This window comes from Perognathus longimembris, chromosome 8 (assembly GCF_023159225.1).
Source record: "Perognathus longimembris pacificus isolate PPM17 chromosome 8, ASM2315922v1, whole genome shotgun sequence".
Taxonomy (NCBI): Eukaryota; Metazoa; Chordata; class Mammalia; order Rodentia; family Heteromyidae; genus Perognathus; species Perognathus longimembris.
In genome coordinates, this window is record NC_063168.1 from 12,144,018 (window position 1) to 12,169,648 (window position 25,631).

General features: G+C 41.1%; 1 protein-coding gene and 1 gene segment (V, D, J or C); one reads left to right on the forward strand and one right to left on the reverse strand.

Annotated features, from left to right (window-relative positions):
* LOC125355944 (vomeronasal type-2 receptor 116-like) overlaps nt 1-24,109 on the forward strand; it is a 29,826-nt gene extending 5,717 nt beyond the window's left edge. Inside the window, exons 2-10 of the mRNA XM_048352199.1 lie at nt 846-989; nt 6,534-6,825; nt 7,643-8,443; nt 9,663-9,890; nt 11,224-11,347; nt 14,393-15,271; nt 20,814-20,990; nt 23,679-23,980; nt 24,065-24,109. Coding sequence (XP_048208156.1) covers nt 846-989; nt 6,534-6,825; nt 7,643-8,443; nt 9,663-9,890; nt 11,224-11,347; nt 14,393-15,271; nt 20,814-20,990; nt 23,679-23,980; nt 24,065-24,109 — 2,992 coding nt within the window. The remainder of the gene's footprint in view (nt 1-845; nt 990-6,533; nt 6,826-7,642; nt 8,444-9,662; nt 9,891-11,223; nt 11,348-14,392; nt 15,272-20,813; nt 20,991-23,678; nt 23,981-24,064) is intronic.
* Nucleotides 24,110-24,184: 75 nt separating this feature from the next.
* The window catches only part of LOC125355945, a 30,005-nt gene continuing 28,558 nt past the window's right edge, over nt 24,185-25,631 (reverse strand). The window contains 2 exon segments of the V gene segment in view: nt 24,185-24,349; nt 24,888-25,189. Coding sequence covers nt 24,185-24,349; nt 24,888-25,189 — 467 coding nt within the window.

Here is a 25,631-nt window from a genome sequence, read left to right on the forward strand (position 1 = left end):
TCCTCCAGGGAGGAAGCATGGAGGAGGAAGTGTTTCCCCCTCCATACTTCCCACACCAGTTCACTCTACAAGAGGAGGACTCTGAGTAAAATGTTTCAGCTGTGCCCTCCGATCTGGATGGTCCCGCCCAGTCAACTCGCCGTCACTGGCAGCCCAGGACACGGACATATCAGCCCTGAATGCTGACCCACACCTGCCTACAGGGGCGGACTTGAGGCCAGCCCAAGCCACCGGCAGTCAGCAGGGAGTGACCCCACTGCACAGCGCTGTCGTCTCTTTGTTGTTTGTAAGTCAGACAGTCTTTTTTGTGTCAAACATGCATAACTTGGAAAGCAAAAGAGGAAGGGGGAGAGGGGAGGGGGCAATGAGGGAGGAGGTAACAAACAGTACCAGAAATGTATCCAGTGCCTAAAGTATGAAACTGTAACCTCTGTGTACATCACATTGACAATAAATAACAAAAAAAAACTAAATAAATAAATAAATAAAATGCTTACATTTCTCTTAAAAAATGGTTCATGGAAAATATTGGTACAGATGCTTGCATATTAATATTGTAGTCTATAATGTTCATGGATTCACATATTTATCATATTCAGCCTGCAACTTACTATAACTCTCTCTTTGTGATGAGTTTTTATGAGCTGTACTTTCTAAACCTAAATCTAAGTATGAGGCAAGTTGAGGCAAGTATGAGGGAGATGAGACATGACATATGGCCTTCTGTGACTGACACGAGAAGACATCAGTCATTCACCTCAGATCTTCACTTTCTTTCCAAAGCATGGCATGGAATGCTCAGAGGTTTTGTTTCACTCTTTCTATCCCTGCAAATCCCTTGGCAGAGGCTTCTACAACCGCCAAGAGCCTCTTGGGTTCACAGAAAGAAAGAGCGCACCGACTCAGGATGAAGTGGGCCCCAAGGTCTTGCTGGACAATGATGATATCATGGAAGCCAAGGGACAACGTCCACAACATGTTTTTCCAAAGTATTTTTCACCATGATGGAGGGTGGCAGGTGAAGAGCCTTCGGGCAGAGGATCCCTGAGCTCCTGACTCGAATTGAGGTTCAGAAGACAAAACAGAGAAGACAGAACTGAGCACAGTGATATCAAGCATGAGGTCTCAGCACTGTGCTCCCTTACCTATGCCTCCCTTTTGCTTCTAGCTGTGCCTTTTTCTAATACTCAGAACATCAGTTGTATATACTCCTTCCACAAGTTGGGGGCATATGTCTATAGTGGGGTCTCACAGCACCCTGCATCAAGTCTACTCTTCTTCAGTAGGCTGGAGGAGGGAAGCTGGGAGGAGCCATCCAACCTCATCCCCTCCTCAGCTTAGCCTAAGTGCAGGGTTTGGCTTCTATGTTGGGCAGATTCTGACATGTCTTTGTCTCTGGTCTTTTTCTTCCTATTCCTGCAATATTCACTCACATCTCAGCATATAGATATTCCGAGCTATTTAAAATATGTGAAGCAAAGTGTCTTTCGAGATGGAGACCTGGTTGTGAGTGGATTTTTCCCCCTTTATCTCTTGAGCCAAGAAGCCTCCATAGACCCGAAATCTTTTACACTCCCTTCATATTTTAAAACAGTACCTCAAAGGTAAGTTCCTTGTTATATGTACTTGTTAATTATGGTAGTAACTGTGTTTTCATTTGCATTTCATCTCCTTTGACACTAAAAAGTGAGCATAAAAATGAAAACCAGCAAGTTCTAATGTTCTCTTTCTTCTTTATGCATTCACAACTCTGCTCTTTTTTTTTGCCTTTTGCTTTCCACTCCTGTAGTGCTAGAAAAGAGAAATCAATGTTTTTATGCCTACATCACCAGCCTGCTCCTCAGAAGCAGGCACCGGGGGAGGGGTGTTTTAGAATGTGTGTGACTGCTGGACCCCATCCAGTCAATGTTACAACAGATGCACTGGGACCATACTGGTATCTGAGCCACCGAGCCCTGACTTGAGGTCAGTGTTAGAGTCAAGGAGCTCATGCTCTTGCCCACCGCTGTCAGGGGCATTTTGAAACACCCTGAACAAAGTAATTAGAAGTATCTTAAGTTTGATAACCTTAAACAAACAACATTCTACAAATGATAATAATGAAATCATACCATATAAGAAGTTCTTGATGCTAAAATGTCAACAGAAGAAAAATATTTTGTAGAGGTATTGGTCCTTATTTGGATCTTGGTAGTTTCTTTGGGAAAATATAAATAATTGCATTGATTGGCTTCAGGAAAATAGGTTGCATTTGTCTCTGATGGATGAGTTAAAACACTGATGCTTACTAACAGCCCACCTGGGGATGGATTGTGCTTTGTGCAGTGCACCGATTGCAATGAATTCCATTATTCTTCTAAAAGAGGCAGTCCATTAGGGGTTCCCCTCAGTAATCCCATATGCTCAGAAAGCAGCCTCAGGAAAGCACTATGCAATTCATTTTCATGAGTGTCACTACCCTTACCAGATCTTTTAATTGTTACTTTTGTAAATATGATGTAGACAGTTTACAGTTATGTAAGTAAGTAAATGAGTACAATTCTTGTTGAACATTGGTACCCCTTCCCCATTTTCTCCTTCATTCCCTTCCTCCCTGTTGCCCTACCCTTCGCCCCACCCAAGTTGTAAAGATCATTTCCAACATAGTGTCTTGTGAGTATCCCTGTTGCATTGGTTCACCCTTTGTCCTTTGTCTCACCACTTGTATGATATCCTTACCACACCCCCAAATCAAATTAACTTATATACTAGACAAAGGAGACTAAAATCAAAAAGAGTGACAGACAACAGGGGATTAACCAAATGAAAAAAAAGAAATAATTTCAAATAGTACACTAAAATATATCTTCTTTCCCTTTCTTGGCATTCATTTTGATTATCATCATTTTATATGGTCCTATGTACATAGCATTGAGCTATTGTGATCCTCTGCTAGGAGTATAATAATTATGCTATAGACATATAGTAATTATTACAAATGAGAGCAACAATGGCGCCTGTGTTTTTTGAGTCTGGCTTACTTCACTTAATATGATTATTTAACATATTTTTACAGGTGGTCTTGCAATAGCATGGGTTGATCGGCTAATGATCTTCAAGATTGATTGAGTTGAGCTCTAATTTTATTCCATTGTGGTCTGAGAGAATGCAAGGAATGGTTTTGATACTTCTGAATTTGTACAGATTTTCTTTGGGCCCTAAGATGTGACCTATTTTGGAGAATGTTCCATGTGCTGCGGAGAAGAATGTGTATTCTGTTGTTGCTGGGTGGAATATTCTGTAGATGTCAGTTAAGTCTTACTGGTCTATGCAATTATTTAGTTCTGTGATTTCTTTGTTCAGTTTTTGGCGTGTTGATCTGTCCAGAGGTGATGGTGGAGTGTTAAAGTCCCCAACTATCAATGTGTTTGGGTCTATGAGTGTTTTTAGAGTCATTAGTGTTTGTTTGATGAAGTTGGGTGCTCCTGCATTTGGTGTCTAGATATTTGGGATGGTTATATCTTCCTGTAGGAGATATCCCTTTACTAGTATGTAGTAACCTTCTTTGTCTCTGCTTACCTTTTTAATTTGAACTCAATTTTGTCTGATACTAGGATTGCAACTCCAGCCTGCTTATGGGGGCCATTTGCTTGATAGATTTGATTCCAGCCTTTCACTTTTAGAAGATGTTTACTTGTGCTGCATACATGTGTCTCTTGGAGGCAGTAGAAAGATGGATCTTGATTTTTGATCCAACTTTTGAGCCTATGTCATTTAATTGGAGAATTAAGGACATTAATGTTGGGAGTTGGGATTGAGAGATGATCGTTTGTTTCTTTATTATCACTATCTTGTTAAAAGCTGTGTCTTCCCAATTCTTTTTTTTTTTTTTTAATTTTTTTTTTCGCCAGTCCTGGGCCTTGGACTCAGGGCCTGAGCACTGTCCCTGGCTTCTTCCCGCTCAAGGCTAGCACTCTGCCACTTGAGCCACAGCGCCGCTTCTGGCCGTTTTCCGTATATGTGGTGCTGGGGAATCGAACCTAGGGCCTCATGTATCTGAGGCAGACACTCTTGCCACTAGGCCATATCCCCAGCCCCAAGTGTCTTCCCAATTCTTGATCTGATGTTTACTATTTAGGCTTCATTTCTCTGTCTGTATTGGGATCTTGATTATTTTCCCTCTATAGTACATCTTTGAAGATTTTCTGTAAAGCTGGTTTGGTGGAGAAATATTGATTCAGTTTTTCCTGATTGTGGAAGATTATATTTGACCTTCGGCTATGAATGAGAATTTGGCTGGGTACAGTATTCTTGGTTGGTAGTTATTTTTATTTAGTGTTTGGTATACCTCATTCCAGGCTCTCCTTACTTTCATGGTCTCTGCTGAGAAATCTGGGGTAATTCTGATTGCTTTTTCCTTTATGTGTGATTGTTTTCTTCTCCCTAACAGCTTTAAGGATTCTTTCCTTGTACTCTACTGATCCTGTTTTGATCACAATGTGTCAGTGGGATGTCCTATTCTGGTTGGTTTGGGGTTCTAAATTCTTCTTGTATCTGTATAGGCCATTCCTTCTGGATATTTGGGAAGTTCTCAGCTAATATTCTGTTAAATAGGTTGCCTATCCCATTAACTTCTTTCGCTAGGTTTTCCTCCTTACGTATTATCCTTAAATTGGGCTTCCTGTTCATGTCTTGCATCTCCTGTAGCGATCTGTTTTGTTGATTGGACTGGATTTGTATTGATTTTTGATCTTTCTCCATAGATTCTAGGGAATATTCAGCTGTGAGATTCGCTCCTCTGCTTCAGTTAGTCGGGACTGTAGGCTAGCTACTTGATTTCTAATCTCTTTTCCTTCTGACTGGTCTTTCCTGATGATTTCCATGTCATCTCTTAGATCTTACATCTACTTCTTTACTTCATTAATTTGGTTTTGAGTGCTGTCTCTCAAATCTTTAACCTGGGTAGCTATCTTTTCATTTGACTCTTAAATTTCATTTATCTTTCTATTTGTTGAGGCCATGAAAGCATCTGTTACTTACAATCTATCATGTGCTTTATTTTAATATTTTATTTTTTTTCAAATTTTTATTATCAAACTGATGTACAGAGAGGTTACAGTTTCATACGTTAGGCATTGGATACATTTCTTGTACTGTTTGTTACCTTGTCCCTCATACGCCCCTTCCCTCCTCCTCCTTTCCCTTTCCCCCCCCCCCTCCCCGGCCAGGTGTTAAGTTCACATACAACAAACAGTTTTGCAAGTATTGCTTTTGTAGTTGTTTGTCTTTTTTTACCCTGTGTCTCTCAATTTTGGTATTCCCTTTCAATTTTAATATTGTAATATTTTAAAATCAGGCTCTTAGAGGCAACATGTTAGTCCCATTAATACAGAATAAGATGCAAAGTATTCTATTTTGCTTAGACCCAACTTGTAGGGCTGGTGTTAATGCTAACTTAACCGTCTGCCAAAAATTTCCTAGTAAAACAGTCATAGATTTTTTTGAGTATTTTCTTTTAAAAATGTAATTGTAAAGATGATATACAGAGCACTTACAGTTACATAAGATAATGAGTACTTTTTTTTTAAAACTCATGGATTTTTAAGGCTTAACTTTCTCATATCAATATTTCCTTATCATAATTTTTTGTCTTTTTTATGCCAGTCCTTGAGCTTGAGCTGAGGACCTGGGCACTGTCTCGAACTTTTTTACTCAAGGCAAGCACTCTACCACTTGGGCCACAACCAAGCTGCCAGCTATTTTTTTAAGCCATTCAAGTTTCTTTGACTCCTTTTTTTTCTTGTTTAATCTGTTCATTGTTTTTATAGAGGTGATGCACAGATGTGTTTCAGTTAGATGAGTCAGGTCAAAAGTACATTTCTTTTTGGACAATGTTAGCCCTTGCCTCATTCTCTCCCAGTTTCTCCCTCCCAACGCCACTCACAGGTTATACAGTCCAGTTTCAGCATAGTGTCTAGTGAGTACCTCAGCTGCATTTGATTACCCTTTGTCTTTTCATTCCTGTGACCCCCTTCCTCTTGCAAAGACAGATAAATGAACAAACACTACAAAGGGAAAAGAAAACAAAAACATCAACAAAGAAAATAACCTCCTCCATTTCCTGGAGTTCAATTTGGTAAATATTATTTTATATGTTCAGGGGCACATAAGCATTTCACCTTTGTATTCTTCTCCTAAGAATTTCGTCCTCTGCTCTCACTGTGTGGCAATGCATAGTCCTGTATAATTTAACATGCTTCAGTGTACATTACATCTAACTTTTGCATAGGAGACAAAGTGGGTGCTGTTTGTTTCTCTGAGCTTGGCTAACCTCAGTTATCATGATTTGTTCTAGGTCCATCGTTTTACCTGAAATTGACATAATGTTATGGCTGTGCAAAATTCCCTTTTTCATCAGAAGCTTAGGCCAAAGGAGGAGAATTTCTGAATGAAAGCCTCAGAATAACATTCTGCCTTGGCTAAGGAGTTGCCATTGCATTTCACTGCATGTGTTTTGATTAGTCCCATTAATACAGCTCTCTCTGTGTGTTTAGATGGCTTTGGAAGAACTACCAGTATGCTCTGGCCTTTCACTTTGCCATTGAGGAGATCAATAAGAACTTCCATCTCCTCCCCAATCTGTCCCTGGGCTACCATATCTACAATGCCCATCACAGTTACCAAACAAGCTTAGAGAATGCTCTGCTGTGGCTGTCTGGGGGTGATGAGATTCTCCCTAACTATAAATGCACTATGCACGACAAGTCAGTTGCCATCATTGCGGGAACTGCAGCCACATTTTCAGCTGAGATTGGACCACTTTTAGAGCTCTACAAAACCCCACAGGTAAGTGGATTGTAATTGTGGGAAGAATTGCTAAGCTCCCCACCAATACTATATCCTTGTATATGATCAAAGGGGCGTTCATTTGTACCTCCTTTGGGTTTCACCCTCTCCTCCTGCCCACATCTGCCTTGCTCGTGTCTACCCAAGCAGCTCTCGGGAGCATTCCCATTGAGCTTTCCCCTTCAACTCTCCACATCACAGGTTTCTCCCAGAGGATTGAAGCCATGCCAACATAGATGCCAATATAGATGGCAATGTTAACATTCTCTTAAGAGAGCTCTTTTCTAGAAAAAAAGCTAATATTTCAAAATTTACAAAGTATAATCAAAAGCGCCATTAAAGATAATGCAGGTTGTTGTGAAAATAAATTAAAATAAAACTACCAAAAGACTAATAGTATCAAAAGTTGTTGGTATTTGTTGTTAATAATATTGGTAAGCAACATTACTTGTAGAGATTATGTCCTCATACCTCAAGCCACGGGGTCAAGGATGAGGCAAATACCACTATCTTGGTGATACTCCATTCACATTTCATGCCTACCTGTATTCCCACTTCAAGTGATAAGGAAGCACTGCGATTTCACAGATTTTCTTCCATGCTTTACTGAGGAAACCAGAAATGTTTTTCGAAAACCAATGGCACTGTGAAACATGGTTTTATGTTTTTCCCAGAATGAGAGAAGTTATTAATCCTTGTAGTAGTCCTTTCCTCTACTGAAAAGTATATATTCCACAATCCCCACTCTTATCTTTTCCAGGAGGGAAAACCCCCAATCCTCTAATCTCACAATCATTATTTGTCCTTGTTTATTCAGATCACATATGGACCTTATCATCCCATGCTAGATGACAAAGACCAGTTTTCATCACTTTACCAGATGGCTGCCAAAGACAACTTTCTTGTTCATGCAATGATCTCCTTACTGCTTCATTTTGGTTGGACGTGGGTATCGCTCTTCATTTCTGATGACATGAAAGGGGAGCAGTTCCTTCAGATTCTTAAAGCAGAGATGGTAAAGAAAGGTATTTGCGTGGCTCTAACAGAAAAGTTGCCTACCACTCAGGCAATACGTGAACCGAAGGAAATCATTCCCAGGATTCCAATTTCATCTGCGAATGTGCACATACTGTATGGTGAAGTGGGCAGCCTCATAATCGTGGACATTTCAGCCAAGTACTTCTTAGTCATGGGAAAAGTGTGGATAATGACATCAAAGTGGGATATCGTTGTGTATGAGATGGACCACATGCTGCACTCTTTCCATGGAAGTTTGTCACTGTCACCTCATAAGAAAGAAATTCCCGGCTTCAAACATTTTCTCAAGACAGTTAAACCCTCTCAATACCTAGAGGACTTTTTCTTTAGTATATTGTGGTTTTATAATTTTGATTGTCTTCCTGCTGGGTCACTTTTTGGAAAAGCTAGAGTTTGCCCACCAAATGTTTCCTTAGAGTTCATGCCAGGAAATATTGACATCATGACAATATCAGACTCCAGCCATCGCATCTATAATGCTGTCTACACAGTGGCCCATGTCCTTCATAAAATGCTTTTAAAGAAAATAGAAGTGGGATCTCCAGGAGCTTTTGTCCAGCCTAAGATTCTTCCCTGGCAGGTAAATCTTCTGCAACAAGGCAGACAGTGAGCATCCAATGACATCTACAGCTATTTCACTGAGGTACAACACTGTGACTACATTTTTATTTTAGACTGACAGTACCTGAAAAAAAAGCAAAGTGTTTAATTTTCACTAGAGGACCATGTGTAATTGCTCTCTGTATTGGGAGAATTCTGCTCCTAATGTTTCCCATTTCTAACTACTAAATTAAAAATTAAATCATAAAAGTAAAATTTGAGATAAAATGCTGTAAAATGTTCAACTACAACTCAGTAAAGCATAGAAAAATCAAAACATAATCAGGTTTATATTTTGCTTCAGAGTTTATCCAATACCAGAAAATATGGATATAATATATATATATATATCATTCTAGTTATTTATGCACAAAACTATACATATTGTGGCCCATTCACTACATGGCCTACTTTATTAAAAGTAGCAGTAAATTCTCAAATATCCTGAAGTAACTCTTGGAGATGAATAGCTTAGACAACCCAATTCTCTCCAACACTGCAATAATCATGGAAGCATGGCCTGTGCTTTTATCTTTCAATCTGAGTTCACTAATGATGCATAGAAGCTTATTATAGCCCGATGAGTTTGATAGGATTATAAGTGATTTAGAACTCTTTACCTTCAAGTAACTGAATAATTAAACAAACATGGCCTATATAATGTAAGGTTGATTATTTCCCACACTGTGTCATGAGACCCAAAAACTGAAAAGTTCAATATGCTTGGTTACAAACTTCCTTGGAGCCGTAATTGTTTCTGGGTGGTGAATTGCTCCCTGCAATGTCACAAGCCAACCAAATACTTTCTCATCGACAGAGGCAGACAAAAAACTAGTATGCCTTTTTAAAAGTTTTATTAAGTTATAGATGACATATAAAACATATGTATTTAATCTATACATTATGATGAATATATCATATGCCATATGGATGTTGAGCTTCTACAATCACCACAGTAAGATACTACAAATCTTAAAGCAAAGAACAGCTTGTAAGAAGTTCCAAACAGTTTTCTACCAGAGCCCATGCCAATAGCCCCCAGATGACAAAATTCTAGAATTGTTTCTATCTGGATTCACTTATTTCCCCCTTTTGTTTTTCTGGGAGAGAAGAGAAGAGCTCTTTCTCCTTTGACTCAGCAAGTTTAAATCCTTATCTTAACATGTACTCCTCATTTGTAAATTTTGTCCCTCCCCCAGCTTCATCCATTTCTGAGTAGAATTCAGTTTACCAACAGTGCTGGGGACGACATCTCTTTAGATACAAAGACAAGCTCTGTTGCACAGTATGATGTACAAAATGTTGTGAATTTTCCTGCTGGTCTTGGGTTGATGATTCAAGTTGGAGAGTTTGTCTATAGGAGTCCACTTGATCAAGACTTGGTCCTCAAAGAAGAGATGATAGAATGGCCTGTTGGATTCATACAGGTATGATTTCACCTCAGTACTGTATATCATTGGGTACCTATGGAGAGAGCTGAATGGAGTCCTGAGATGAGATGAAATAAGATCTCTAACTTTGCACTGAGTTTATCTCTCCATCTTGACTTTGTAATGTGTGATCTTGATTTTCCATAATCTTGGCTAACACCTACAAAAATGCTAAGTCTTTAAAATTCATTTTTTCATAATTTTGAGATTATATGTTTATGTAACAGTTGATAAAATGTAATAAAGTCAACAAATAAAGATACAAATGAGAATACGCATATATAAATATATCCTTTCATATATCCTAAAACCTTTAACCATATATGTTCAGTATCACTTTTATATTCTTATGCATTATAAACATACACAATATAAATACAATATATGATTCCCATTTTTCTAAGGCTGTTTGGATACCACTCTGTTTTTTTTTACTTTTGTCCATTTTCATTGTATTGACTATGGTTGAATATCTCAGGAGATGTTCTAGATGATTCCTATGCCAATTATGCCCAATGAAGAAAGAGAGATAGAGGTAAGGAACATAAATGACTCCAGCAATCCCCTTCACAGAGACAACTCCAATGATCTGAAAAACTGTGCATTAAATGTGCCCTCTAATAATGCCTCAAACACACCTCTCAAGAATGCTTTGGGAGTGATGTCTGGGAATCAGATCCTTTACATAAGGACTCAACATTTTCTTAATATTTAGGGATGTTGCTTATACACAAACCAATGGAATGTGAGGAGATAATAAAAATATTATAATACATATACATTCAGAGAACCACATAGAAACCTACATTGGAAAGATTTTGGAAGGTAAGGCATAATACAAAGAATGAAATGTAGAGAAATATTGCATTCAAATGTTGCATAAAGCAAAATTGAAGAGCTGGGAATATGGCCTTTTGTTAAAGTGCTTGCCCTGCATACATGAAGCATTGGTTTGGACTCCTCAGCACCACATATATAGAAAAAGCCAGGCGTGGCACTGTGGCCCAAGTGGTAGAGTGCTAGCCTTGAACAGAAAGTAGCCAGGGACAGTGCTCACGCCCTGAGTTCAAGCCCACGACTGGCAAATAAATAAATAAATGAAGTAAAAGTGATTTTGTACTGTGGTAATATTTAGTGATCATTTCAAAAATGTGAAAATGAACCCAGAATGAAATTCTTAAGTGTTAGTAGCAAAAGCCTTGGAGATGTTTCAATGGAGCCACTATGGACCTACTGAAATCAAAGTTCTCTCATGTGTAGATAATAACATGGTGTTAAAGATTTGCACAATATGCAGAACCGTGGCCAATATTTCTCTTCTCTCCCTCAGACTCCTCAATCTGTGTGTAGCCAGAGCTGTGGTCCAGGATTCTGGAAAATTCTACAGGAAGGAAAACCTCCATGCTGCTTCATTTGTGATTTTTGTCCAGAAGGGTATATTTCCAATCTGACAGGTAAAAAGCATAAACCCACCCTAAGGTAACTCTATCCTCTGTTTCTCAGTAACAAGAAAGCACAGATATTGGTAGCTGGAGTGCAATCATTCTCCATTCATAATCTACCCATCCTCTCAATATATCCATTTTATTTATTTATTTTTCAGTCCCAGGGCTCTAACTCAGGGTCTAAGTGCTGTCCCTAAGCTTCTTGGGCTCAAGTCTAACACTGTACAATTTGAACCATAGCCCCACGTGTGGCCTTTTCTGAGTAGCTTATTGAAATTAAGAGTTTCATGGACTTTCTTACTGGGCTGACTTCAAACCATGATCCTCAGATTTCAGTCCTGAGTAGTTAGGATTATAAACATGCACCACCAGAACCCTGCTAATATATCCATTTCTAATCACCATTATGACTCTGTTATGTGTAATGTCTTGTTGGGGACTACTCATCATATTAAGTTCAACTGTAACACTGGTTCTATTGCTCGCATAGCTGAGTGAGAGTCTCCATGTGATAGTCTCCGTGTGCGGCACATATAAGTCTCATGGCTACCTGTGGGTAGTCAATAGTAAGTACAGAGCAGATATCCTCAATTGCCATCAAAATGTTATTTTTTGTGCCATGTCCTAAATGCACTGCAGCCTCAAGTTCAACTAATTAATTATTGATATAATTAATATAAGACCTTTTAAATATTATGACACATTAAGACAAGGCATAAATGCATGATACAATATTTTAATAAAAGGTGCTGTTTAGTATGCCTAAAAGTAGTCTTTGCCCAAGATATAAATGTAAAAAGTTGCATATCAAAATAAAATGTTAATGACAAACACAAAGTACTGGTAACCTATTGAAACTCATTTTGTTTTTCAAAATATAAAGAATAGTGATTGGAATTGCTGAATAAATACTATATAATTTCTATCATCTTAGCAGTAGTAATCTTTTGGTGAAAATGGTATCATCTTCAGGTATATATTATATCCCAAATTCAAACAAGACTCCAAGACCCTCAGCTAATAGGAACTAGGCCGGTCTGCCTCTTACTATCAAGATAGTGAAAAACGGTCCCTTGCTTAGGGTAGGGTAGGTTTTCCTGAGTGGGGAGTACATAGGCAGGCCATGCAAGATAGATGTAGTCCAATTTCATTGGTGACCTTTGAGACCATTTGTTCTTTCACATAAACATCAAGCTTTGTGGCTCACAGTAGGTGGCCCATAGGGGCACCAAACCCCCACTATTCCTTTCCTGTGGGCAATGGCATCAGTAATACTTGTTGGGGTAAGCAAGCAGATTTACAGAAGCAGAACTTAGCCTTCAGTTACAGGCACAAAACACAGGCCCAGTCAGCATGATCATGACTCTCTTTATAAAAACCAAAACATAGCCTAAGTGGAAAAATACAGCTTTGAATAGGGGCAGTCTTTTCTTAGGGATGATCCTCATTAGCTTTTTCTTTAAAACATAACAATTTTGTAAGCAGACCTTTCCGACTAATACAGCAGCTCAGGACAGCGGGTGATAAACTTCAAGCTTATCAGTGACCCTCTGGGAAGCTGTCAGCTCTGTGAACTGAGGGAGGGAGAGAGGGATGCTCTTTTGCTTTTAGCAAGGATGGGAAATTTTGCCTTTAATATTCGGTCTACATTCTGTTGTCCTATTTATGCTTTTTCATTAGTCCATTATATAATAAACTAAAGCAAGCTAGCTGAGTACAGAAGCTAAAATGGCAGTTAGCACTTCTTTAGAAAGGGGTGTTGCACTTGTGACTGAGTTCCACAGTAAATGAACAAAACAATAACCATCTTGTTTGTGAAAGAATTGAAACACCCAACAGTGTGTAAAACAACTAAGAGAAAGAAAAAGATTGGGGTGCCAGTAGCCCATGCCTGTTATCCTAGCTACTCAGAAAATTGAGATCTGACGATATCAGTTTGAAGCCAGCCTGGAAAGAAAATTCTGTGAGACTCTTACCTCCCCCAAGTAAGCTGGAAAAAGCCAGAAGTCGTTCCACAAGTGGTAGCCTTGAGCAGACAAGCTCATAGCCTGCCACGTTATAAAGGGTTAACAACGAGGATTTGGGTTTTACAAGAATAAAAAATTGGAAAATACAATCAATTCTTCATTTTTTAATTAAAGCAGCTAAAACACAATAAGTTAATAATATCACCAGTCACCATGCCTCATGCCTGTACTCTTGGCTAGTAAGGAGGCTGAGATCAGGAGCATGGCGGTTCAAGAACAATCTGGAAAAAAAAAAAAAAAAAAAAAAAAACGCCTGAGAGCCCATCTCAGTCAATAAGATCTTGGTTATGGCAGTGCATGCCTGTTGTACCAGCTACACATAAATGGCAATAGGAGGACTACTATCCAGGCTGGCATAGGCAACACATGAGATCCTAATCAAACAATGATGACAGTTAATTGGCATCCTGACGGGGCTGAGGTAGCAGACCATCTTTCCAGAAAGCTCAACATCTTGTGTTCAAATCCCAGTGCTATCAAAGAAAGTTTTGTATCATTTCAAGCACATTCAAAATGAAAATATTTTTTATTTCAATCAGACTAATTTCTGTATTTATATGGAAACCTTGGGAAGAATAGTCACCAAAAAAAAGATATAGAACATTGAAGGACATACTCTACTACATATCCGGTTATATCAGAAATAGAAACTAAGACAAAGTTCAGAGATGCCAAGAGGTTTAGCGAGTTTCTCTCTGGGTATGGGTATTGAAAGCCTTGAATCTGACTTATTTGGCTACTTGGAAAGGTCATAATGAGAAACCAAGTGGGAGAATAAGGACTGGGAAGGGTGACATCACGGAGACATAGGTGAAGCAAATGGAGAACACCCAGATGCTGAAGATTCCCCTGGGACCAGTCTGGTTTTATCTGTGGCTGAAGAACATAGAAGCTCCCTCTAATGTGGCTCAAAAACATCACAAGCATTCTCTGCTTGCATGACACTACAGAGATGACCATTTTCTTCAAAAGGGCAACAAGCATTAACTTAGGAAATCGAAATGCTGATTTACTTTCTCCTCTCCAGATACAGTGCAATGCATCGAGTGCCCCACACATGAGTACCCCAACAACGAGAAAAATCGCTGCTTCCCCAAGATCATAACCTTTCTGGCATTTGAGGATTCTATGGGGATGGCTCTAGCCTGCTCAGCCCTGGGCTTCTCGCTCATCACAGCTGCGGTTTTGGGGGTCTTCGTGAAGCACCGTGACACTCCCATAGTCAAAGCCAATAACCGGACTCTCAGCTATGTCCTGCTCATCTCCCTCCTCCTGTGCTTCCTCTGCTCCTTGCTCTTCATTGGCCATCCTAACACGACCACCTGTACCCTCCAGCAAACCATATTTGCACTTGTATTCACCGTGGCAGTTTCCACCATTTTGGCCAAAACCATTACTGTCATACTTGCCTTCAAAGCCATGAAACCAGGAAGAACAATGAGGTGGTTTCTAATCTCGGGAGCCTCTAACTCCATCATTCCCATTTGCTCCTTCATCCAGCTTACTCTCTGTGGAATTTGGCTGGGAACCTTTCCTCCCTTTATGGACATGGACGCCCATGCAGAACTCGGCCACATCGTCCTCACCTGCAACACAGGCTCTGTCACTGCCTTCTACTCTGTCCTCGGATACCTGGGTTGCTTGGCCCTGGGAAGCTTCACCGTGGCTTTCCTAGCCAGAAAGCTGCCTGACACATTCAATGAGGCCAAGTTCTTGACATTTAGCATGGTAGTGTTCTGCAGTGTGTGGCTCACCTTCCTGCCTGTCTACCACAGCACCAAGGGCAAGGTCATGGTGGCTGTGGAGGTCTTCTCCATCTTGGCCTCCAGTGCAGGGCTCCTAGGCTGCATCTTTGCCCCCAAGTGCTACATAATTCTTCTAAGACCTGATAAGAACTCTTGGGAAGGTTTAAAGAACACAAGAGCTTCTAGGAAAAATAGACATTCTGAGGGTCTATCCACTAAATCGCTAGCACATATTTCCCACCAAGAAAACACTTCCACTTTACATTCTGATATCATAAGTAAAACCAATGTACCATTTTAGATACACCTACTTTATTTTAAGATCCATTGTGTAGATCTCAAAGAAAAAAAAAACATTTAGTAAGCCAGGCTTAGAGAGAAAAGGCAAATCCTTTTTCTACTATGTGGAAGATAACCTTAAACACAAACCTACATGATAACATATACAGGGTTATAGGCATAAACAAACAAATGAATTGACTAAAGGCCGGTATACTTCGGGAATCGGTCCAAGAGCTTAACTCCTTTCAACAACTAATGAACCATTTCACGAAATGAATACCACAAGGCAAAGCACGTTTAGTTGGAGAGGGCACCAAGATGGGTATACACAAATGAAGGGAGGAAGGATCAGTAAATATGTGCATTATATTCAACATACAGTATGTAAAAAATCAAGCTCAAATGTAAGTATAGGAGAGAGAAAGATGGGGAAGAACAACAGAAGGGTTGCAATTGATCAAGATGCATTGAACTCTAAATTCCACTTCTGGAATTGAAACTCATTAGTGCAGCTACTGATAAATAAATAATAAGTAATAGTAATAAATAAATAAATATTTTTGAAAGGAAACGAGAAAGATCCATTGTGTAACACCTACATTTCCTACTCATTAAGACTACTAACCTGATCTAATGCTCATGCATGGATAATGTAGTTAATCCACAGGGTTAATGAAAGTGTACATTTTGACATATTTAAATTTCATTTATCAGTTTACTGACACTTTAAGACATAATTTTTATAATGTATATAATTTTGACATAACTTCTATTCCCTTTTCCCTGGATTTTCTTAAACCATGTTACCTTCTTATTACACCATTTGTGGAAATTAATTAATTAATCAAGGTAATGTTCTTATATGTGTATACTTTATTGACTACAATTTTCTTACTCACATTGCAACTGTTTTGAAATGCTATCCTATTTTTTTTAATTTCCAACAAAATCAGCAAAATTTATTCTAGAATACCATGCCAGAACAGATTTACCCAGGATAGAGTGTAATGATAGTTCTTTTTAAGTCAACTATTTTATCTTGGCAAAAACCTCATGCTATAGGAAAAAGGTTGCTCTGAGGTATTAATTAAAAATAGAAGCTAGGATTTGCTGTTCTCTCCTGAAATACATATAAAGTTGAAACCACCTAAACCTATGCCATGTGGTATCAGAAATTCTTTATCTCATTGTTGCAGAATTTTATAGTTTAAAACCAATTTTAAAAATCACATGCTGGGATAAAAAATCAACTTCCTGGTATATGTTTGTTTTGCCTTTGTTTTAAGGTTTTTTTTTTCCACTTTTTCAATTCACACCTGAGAGATAACTTTTTCTATTGAGGTGAAAGTAACATAAAAGTATAAGTGTGTGTGTGTGTGTGTGTGTGTGTGTGTGTGTGTGTGTGTGTGTGTGTCAGTCCTCTCTGGCTTGAACTGAGTGTCTGGGTGCTCTGCTGAGCTTTTGTGCCCAAGGCTAGTGCTCTACTTCCTGCTTTTTTTTTTTTTGGCCAGTTGTGGGCCTTGGACTAAAAGCCTGACCACTGTCCCTGGCTTCATTTTGCCCAGGGACAGCACTTTACCACTTGAGCCACAGCACCACTTCCAGCCATTTTCTATATATATGGTGCTGGGGAATCAAACCCAGGGCTTCATGTATGTGAGGCAAGCACTCTTGCCACTAGGCCATATTCCCAGCCCTACTTCCACCTTTTTGATAGTTGATTCGAGATAAGAGAAAGGCTTCTCAGGCTCTCTTGTGCAGGCTGGATTCATGATCCATTTTAATACAAAAACAAGTGGCATCTTTTACATATACATTATATAGAACACATTCACAAAATTGTGTCATCATCATTTCTACGTGGTTCCAAAATATTGTTATTACCTCATAATCAAACTCTGTACCAATTAGTCAGGAACTAATCCTCTTGACCTCAGATTATACAAATAGCAATCCCCAGCATTTCTATAGATTTACTTCCCGGCAAGTCATCAAGGTAAAAATCATATAGTCATATATTGTGTTTGCCATCTTTCACAGAGCAGCTATCTGTTCTCTTCCTGTGTGTGAGTGTGTGTGTGTGTGTGTGTGTGTTTTCCCATTCATCTACAGATGGACATTAGCATTGTTCTACCATTTTTTTCCTTGTGAACAGGATCTCTGAACATTTGCATACAAATATTTGGATACATGGAGTGGTGGAGAGTCATGACAGAAACTTCCCAGGGCAGCAGAAGAGAGAGGCTGGGCTGCGCCAGCTGCTCCTCCTGGTCCCTAAACTTGCTACAGTGCTTCTCAGATGCAGCCTGGCTATAAACACCTCTGCAAGCTGTTATTTTTTCAATTGCAAGGCTTGAACTCAGGGCCTGAGCACTGTCACTATGCCTCTTTCTGCTCAAAGCTACTACTCTACTACCTGACCCAAGTACCACATCCAGTTTTTGAGTGATTCATTGGAGATGAGAGTTTCACAGGAACTTTTCTGCCCTGGGCTGGGTTGAGCCACCATCCTCAGATCTCAGCCTCATGAGTAACTAGGATTACAGGCTTGAGCCACTGGCAGGAATTGTTTTAACACAGTTAATGAGTCTAATCACTAGCTTCTTAGCTCCAGAGATAACCAGAGAAGTTGGAAGCAGGAGAGGGGGATTCTCTGGTTCTGTGAAGCTGTCCTAGGCTGTGGGTCACATGAGCCTGTGGTTCCCGACCCTGTGGGAAAAGCCCGGGTTGACACTTCAGCCTTCACCTGACCCCACATCCTCTCTTGGGGATTCTCCAGGCCTCACCTCGGTTCAAGTATCAGCCTGCTTGTGTCAAGTAAGACTAAATCTCTCCTGTTTTCCTTCTCACACAACTGTGCAGGAAGCCAAAAAAGGAAAAAGAGTTCAGAAATGGCTTCCACAGCAACCATAATAATCACAGTGCTGGCTTAATACAATTGATAGCCCTCGATAGTTCCTTTTCCCTACACACTCAGAAATATTCCACCTAAGTCATGAAACTAGAATTCATGTAAATGTGATTCTCAGTTTTGTCTACCAATCTGGAATCACAGGGAAACATTTCATTAATTCTTCGAGGACAATTTAATAAGCTGGATATTGTGTGAAATTGCGTGAATCATCACAAGTTGTTCATGATGTTACACAACAAGAAATAGTTAAAAGAACTTTTTTAAAAATTCAGATGCAAAACAAAATCACAGCACGTACAATTGCAAAATAAATTACTTGGTTTAAGAATCATTTTTCTGCTGTGTGCCCATACTTCAAGCCTGTCATTCTAGCTACTCATGAGGTTGAGATGTGAGAATGGAGGTGTGAAGCGAGCCTGGGCAGGAAATCCTGTGGGACTCTTGTCTCCAATTAACTTCCAAAACCTAGAAGTGGAGCTTGCCTAAGAAGGTAGAGTCCTAGCCTGGAGCAAAAATGAAGATCAAGGTCAGCATCCAAGCCCTGAGTTCATGCCCTAGTGCTGGAAGAAATGTGTACACACACACACACACACACACACACGCACACACACAGACAAATATCTTATATACATATTTATAATTCTATATACATAGACACTTCCTAATTGTTATACAGAAACACTTAATCTCTCAAATTGGTTTCAAATTGTCATCCTTCCTATCTCTGTCAATCAAAATAATTGGGCTTGCAGTGGTGAGACACTACAGCCAATATAGACCCAATATTGTTTTTTTAACGAAAATAGGAAGCAAAATTCTAAAAAGCAGTTTAATATCCATTTTTCCTTTTTCCCCTTAGCACATATTCTTCATTATCTGCCTCTAGGAGCTTTCCAAAAACCCATTTAATACTCAGTTTGACCCGAAAACTTAGAAGCTAAGCGTTTGCTCTTCACAAGGGCTCTTTAGTTAATTTGATTAAGTATTATTATTTCCTCCTTCTGTTCTGATGCCACACTATCTTTTAAAGAAGTTGGTCAAATAAGTTCACATGAGTGATATAAACAAGACCTGCCACTGGAAAAAAAATCACAAAATTCAACTGGAAACCAGTTTTGACAGTCTTTGCTTGTGGGGCCCCATTGTGTTGACCTTCATGTGCAACCTTCAACTTCAAATGCAAGTCAATGGAATTACTGCAATTCTTCCATGTCGGCATCAGAAGGGTAAGACAGCATTTAAGGGAGGTAGGTAGTGGTCAAAACAATGTTACGTGTCAGTACCCCAGCTATTTGATTGTCTTTGTCAGCACCATGAGGCAGGGAGTGGTATGGCAGAATGACTACTGTGTCTCAGAGCATGACACTGGATGGTAAGACCTGGTCCAGAGACCTGAGCCCACCAAGAACCCTTCACTGCCACTCAGGACCACCTTCCCTTTACCAAATTCACACATTTGGCATCTCAGAGGGAACACACATATTAGGCTACCAACTACCCCGTGGCTATTACATTCTCAGAATTCATGGGGAACCTGTAGACTTTTTCTTGAGTTGCTATAAAATATCTGTAGAGTGGTGTTATTTGAATTTCCTACTACACCTGTCCTTGAAACAGATGGAATAGATCCAGCTTTGTGAATAGTGGAGGAAAGATTCACAGTCTAGACACTGGGACTCAAAATTGAAAATACAAATTGCCATGTCACAAGTCCGCCACCAGAGGGCAAGCCAACCTCATAATCAACAAAGCCCCAGAGTACAGATGTTGGGGGCCATGGAGAGCAGGAGGGCAGCTGCATCCTTGTCAACAGGCAACTGAGGCTAGCCGGCTCCCTGCACAGTTGTCATGGCGCACAGGTGCCTGACACAGTGCTCACAGGGCCACGGTTCTCTAGGTGGGTATTTCCTTGTTTGTTTGTTTGTTTTGTTGTTGCCAGTCCTGGGGCTTGAACCCAACGCTTCTTGTGGCTCAAGGCTAGCACTGTACCACTTGAGCCACAGTGCCACTTCCCGCTTTTTTCTATTTATGTGGTGCTGAAGAGTCAAACCCACGGCTTCACATATACGAGGCAAGCAGTTTACCACTAGAACACATTCCCAGCTGGGTGGGTGTTTCTGAATATTGTCTGGTTTATGAGATGTGTAATGAGCACACTCTGACAGTGGTGCTTCTTTTCACCGGGATTATTGGAATGGAGTGAGAAGCCCAGTTCAATGGTGGACCAGGATGTGTGAGGACAAGCACTGCCCTCTGAGGGGCGACAAGCCCTGTGTGCACAGCCAGCACGACCTGGCCTTGGGAATTCTCAATAGGGCAGAGCACACCGAGGGCCCCGCAGTCTAAGAGATTCCGGGGAGATTGTATATGACAGGCTTGGAGATGGAAACCGTTTGAAATGTCAGTGACATCACAGAACCTGTTTTCCAGAATCCTCAGCAATCAGCAAGACACACACTAGACAAAATTTCCACCCTTGATCAACACGTCCTCCTTATGCTTCTAAGGAGGAGACACGGTGGCTGAGAGGAGACTGTGGATGAGGACATTGCTGACTTTCCTCATGATTGGGGAGAACAGCAGGGAATCAGCCAGCCCCATGGAGCAGGCCAACTCTGAGCTCCTGGGGACTCAGTCCCTCAACTTGGCCATGGCCTCTGGGCTGGGCTCAATTAGAGTGGTTGGTCAGCATTTCCCTTCCTGAATCCAAGGCCACCACTGGGCACAGCCTTGGTCACTCCGGGTTCTCAGCTCCATCCTTCTGGAGGTGACTGCTTCTCTCATGGCCCAGGGCAAGAAGGTCAGCGCTGGGCAGAGGCTCCTGCTCCTGAGCTCTCCAGTGAATTCTAGTGCCTGGGATTTTAGCTCTGCCCTCACAACTCCACACCCACTTAAACCACGGGAATAATTAGAAAGAGGACCTCATAGTCACCTGTCGGCCCTGACTTGTCCCAACTTCACCACAGTAAGATGTGCATGGCCTCTGCCTTCTTCATCCTCCTTAGATGCATTGTGATGAAGCACTAAGACTCACAGAATTCCTAGACTCAGGGGCCTGCATGATGAAGGCAGAGGTGGCTCCTCCTGCTGTTAACCTGGGCTGGCGTGTGCAAAGAAAAGGCCTGATATGATACCTGATTGATCAAATGTCTATGATTTATCCAGACTTAAGATGTTTCTTTAGTGATATTTTTACTGGATTCAGGAAAGATCAAAAGAGATCAAGACTCTCTCTCTCTCCCTCTCTCTCTCTCACGGTCTCTCCCTCTCTCTCTCCCTCTCTCTCTCCCTCTATCTCTCTCTTTCTCTTTCTCTCTCTCTCTTTGTTTCTCTGTTTCTTTTTCTTTCTCTTCTTTTGCCCAGAGAGGCAAACAGACATACTGGTATCTAGGAAGACATGATGTTTCCACTCCTTGGGAAAGAATAATAGACAGCATCATGTACGGTTTGTAGCAGTGATTTTTGTTGTATCGTCATGACCAGAATCAACACTTATCATTTCCTGCTGATGAACTGTGAGAAGTAATGGTAAACGACATGAAGGTGACAAAATATGAGAGATCTCAGATTAGGAAAAGTATAGTCAATTTAAAAACTGGGAATAGAAGACCCCTGAAGTTTCAATCATGGCAACTAAATAAATCATGGTAAGTCATAATTGACAAATCAGAGTAAAAGAAAAATTCCTTCAACTTATATTGCAATGGTCATCATTAAAACTACCACAAAATAATATTCCATACATTCAGCATATTTCATATTATCTGTTTAGATAAAAAAATTAAACCTTGGACCCCTGTGCCTCCGGCTGGAAATCCTAGTTATTCAGTAGGCTGAGATTCAAGAATTCCAATTGGAAGCCAGCTCAGGCACAAAAGTCCATAAGTATCTTATTTCCAACTAGCCACCCAAAATCTGGAAGCAGAACTGTGGGTAAAGTATTATAGCAGAGTGCTAGACCTGAGCACAAACCCTAAGGGATAGCAGCAAGCCCTGAGTTCATACCACAGCAAAAATATACAGAGAGACAAAGACAGAGACACAAAGAGAGAAGAGAGAAGAGAGAGAGAGAGAGAGAGAGAGAGAGAGAGAGAGAGAATACCACAAGCGAGTGTGAAAGAGAAATGATTTGAGCTAGGTGTCAGTGACTAATACCTATCAACCTACCTACACTTGAGTCTCAGATATGAGAATTGTTCCTCAAAGTCAGCACATGTAAGAAAGTCCATGTGATTTTTTTCTTTATTGTCATTGTGAAGCACAGAGGGGTTCCAGTTTCATATGTAAGGCTGTGAGTACATTTCTTATTCAACTTGTTATGTCCTCCCTCATTTTCCCTGCCTTCCCCTTTCTTCCTTTCCCTCCTCCCACGCACCATGACGTGTACAGTTGTTTACACCAAATGGTTTTCTAAGTATACTTTTGGAAGGATTTGTCTTGTTATCCTTTATTTCTTGATTTTGGAATTCCCTGTCCCTTCCCTAGATCTAATACACGTATGCACAGTATCCAGGGTACTAAGATCAGATGTAGTGATAGCAGAGGTAAAACCACAGGAGGGGAATACAAGTAAATGCAAAAGGGTACTGTTTCACATAGTCCATGTGATTTTTATCTAATTAACAGCCACAAGAAAAACACTATAAAAAAGAAGTGGAGGTGTGCTTTATGTTTCGCTTTTTTTTTTCTTATTTACTGTCAAAGTGATGCACACAGAGGTTACAGTTTCATACGTTAGCGATTGGGTACATTTCTTGTACTGTTTGTTACCTCCTTCCTCATTACCCTCCCCTTCCTCCTTTCCCTCTCTCCTGCCCCATGAGTTGTTAAGTTGGTTTAGACCAAACAGTTTTGCAAGTATTGCTTTTGTAGTCGTTTGTCTTTTTATCTTGTGTATCTTGATTTTGGTATTCTCTTTCACTTTCCTAGTTCTAATAACAGTATAAACAGTTGTGAATGTAATCAGATAAGATACAGTGATAGTGCAGGCAAATCCATGTTTCTCTCCTCTGGTGTGGGACTCCTGTGCACACAAGGCCTGTGGGGACTCACTGAGCTCAGCCAAACCCACAGCTGTGCACAGCCCTGCCCAACCCTGCTGATTTGCATGAGCCCAGAGCCCCGCCCACTGCCCTGAGCTCTTCTTCAGAGGCTGCTCACCCTGTGCAGCTGTCAGTCCCAGTCAGCACCCAGCATGGACATGAGGACCCTTGCTCAGCTCCTGGGGCTCCTGCTGCTCTGGCTTCTAGGTAGGGATTTGATACTGGGAATTAACACAGCTTTGTGCAGTCCAGGCTGCCTGGTAGATCAGGGAAGGCCTTTTGTAATGTAATGATCAAAGTGGATATTTGTTTTTATGTTTGCTCTGCCAGGTGCCAGATGTGACATCCAGATGACCCAGTCTCCAGCCTCCCTGTCTGCAATTCCAGGAGACACTGTCTCCCTCAGTTGCCTGGCCAATCAGGATGTTAGAAATAATTTAAACTGGTATCAGCAGAAACCAGGGAAAGCCCCTGAGCGCCTGATATATGGAGCATCTAATTTGGACTCTGGGGTCTCATCCAGGTTCAGAGGCAGCGGGTCTGGGACCGATTATTCTCTCACCATCAGCAACCTGCAGCCTGAAGATGCTGCCGATTATTTCTGTATGCAGTATGATGAGTATCCTCCCACAGTGATACAAGTCATAACAAAAACCTCCCAGGGAAGCAGAAGTGAGAGTCTGGGCTGCCCCAGCTGCTCCTCCTGGGGCCTCCAGCAAACTGAAAATGACATTTACATGAATTCTAGTGCCATGACTTAGGCGGAATATTTCTGAGTGTGTAGGGAAATGGAACCTTCCAGTGCTGTCAATTGTATTAAGCCAGCATTGTGATCATTATGGTTGCTGTGGAAGCCATTTCTGAACTCTTTTTCTATCTCTGGTTTCCTGCACATTTGTATCATCAGGAGACTTCTTAATAGATGGAAAACAGAAGAGATTTAGTCTTTCTTGACACAAGCAGGCTGACATCTGAACTGAGGTGAGGCCTGGAGAATCCCCCTGAGAGGATATGGGGTCAGGTGGGGGCTGAAGAGCCCACCCTGGCTTTTCCCACAGGGTGGGGAATCACAGGCTTATCTGACCCAAAGCCTAGGACAGCTTCACAGAACCAGAGAATCCCCCTCTCCTGCTTCCAACTTCTCTGGTTATGTCAGGAGCTAAGAAGCTAGTGATTAGACTCATTACCTGTATTGAAACAATTCCTGCCAGTAGCTCATGCCTGTAATCCTAGCTATTCAGGTGGCTGAGATCTGAGGATGGTGGCTCAAACCAACCTCAGGAAGAAAAGTTCCTGTGAAACTCTCATCTCCAATGAATCACTCTAAAACTGGATGTGGTACTGTGGGTCAGGTCGTAGAGTAGTAGCTTTGAGCAGAAGGAGGCAATTGAAAAAATAAAAAAAAAGTTGCAGTAGTGTTTATAGCCAGGCTGCAACTGAGAAGCACTGTAGCAAGTGGAGGGGCCAGGAGGAGGAGCTGGGGCAGCCCAGCCTCTCACTTCTGCTTCCCTGGGAGGTTTTTGTCATGACTTGTATCACTGTGGGAGTAGTACTCCAATACTCTTGACAGTAATAAGTGGCAACATCTTCAGGCTGCAGGCTGCTGATGGTGAGAGTGCACTCTGTCCCAGATCCACTGCCACTAAATCTAGAGGGGATCCCAGATTGTAAATACTTTGCACCATAGATCAGGAGCTTGGGAGCTTTCCCTGGTTTCTGCTGATACCAAGCTAACCAGTTGTTAATGCCCTGACTGGCCTGGCAAGTGATGGAGACTGTGTCTCCTGGAGATGCAGACAGGGAGGCTGGAGACTGGGTCATCTGGATGTCACATCTGGCTCCTGACAAGGAAACAGAATGAAATATCCACATCATTATGCATGCATCGTGAGATTCTTCCCGAGTCGGACAGACCTGACCACATGGAGATGATGAAATTTCCGTTGCTGTCTTTCCTTACCAGGGAGCCAGAGCAGCAGGAGTCCAAGTCCCAGGATGTGATTTGAGGCCCTCATGTCCATGCTGGGTGCGGACTGGGACTGACTGCAGCACGGGGTGTGAGCAGCCAGTGAAGAAATACTCAGGGAGTGTGCTGTGCTCTGGGCCTATGCAAATGCAGGGCAGGGCAGGACTGGGCACAGCTGCAGGGTGGGCTCACTTCAGCAATTCAGCCCTGGCCAGGTGTTCATGTGTGCAGCAGGAGGCTCCAGTGTTCTTCTCACAGAGGCTATTTCAGTACAGCAGATGTTTAGGAGACTATAATTGTAGTGCACAACACATTAG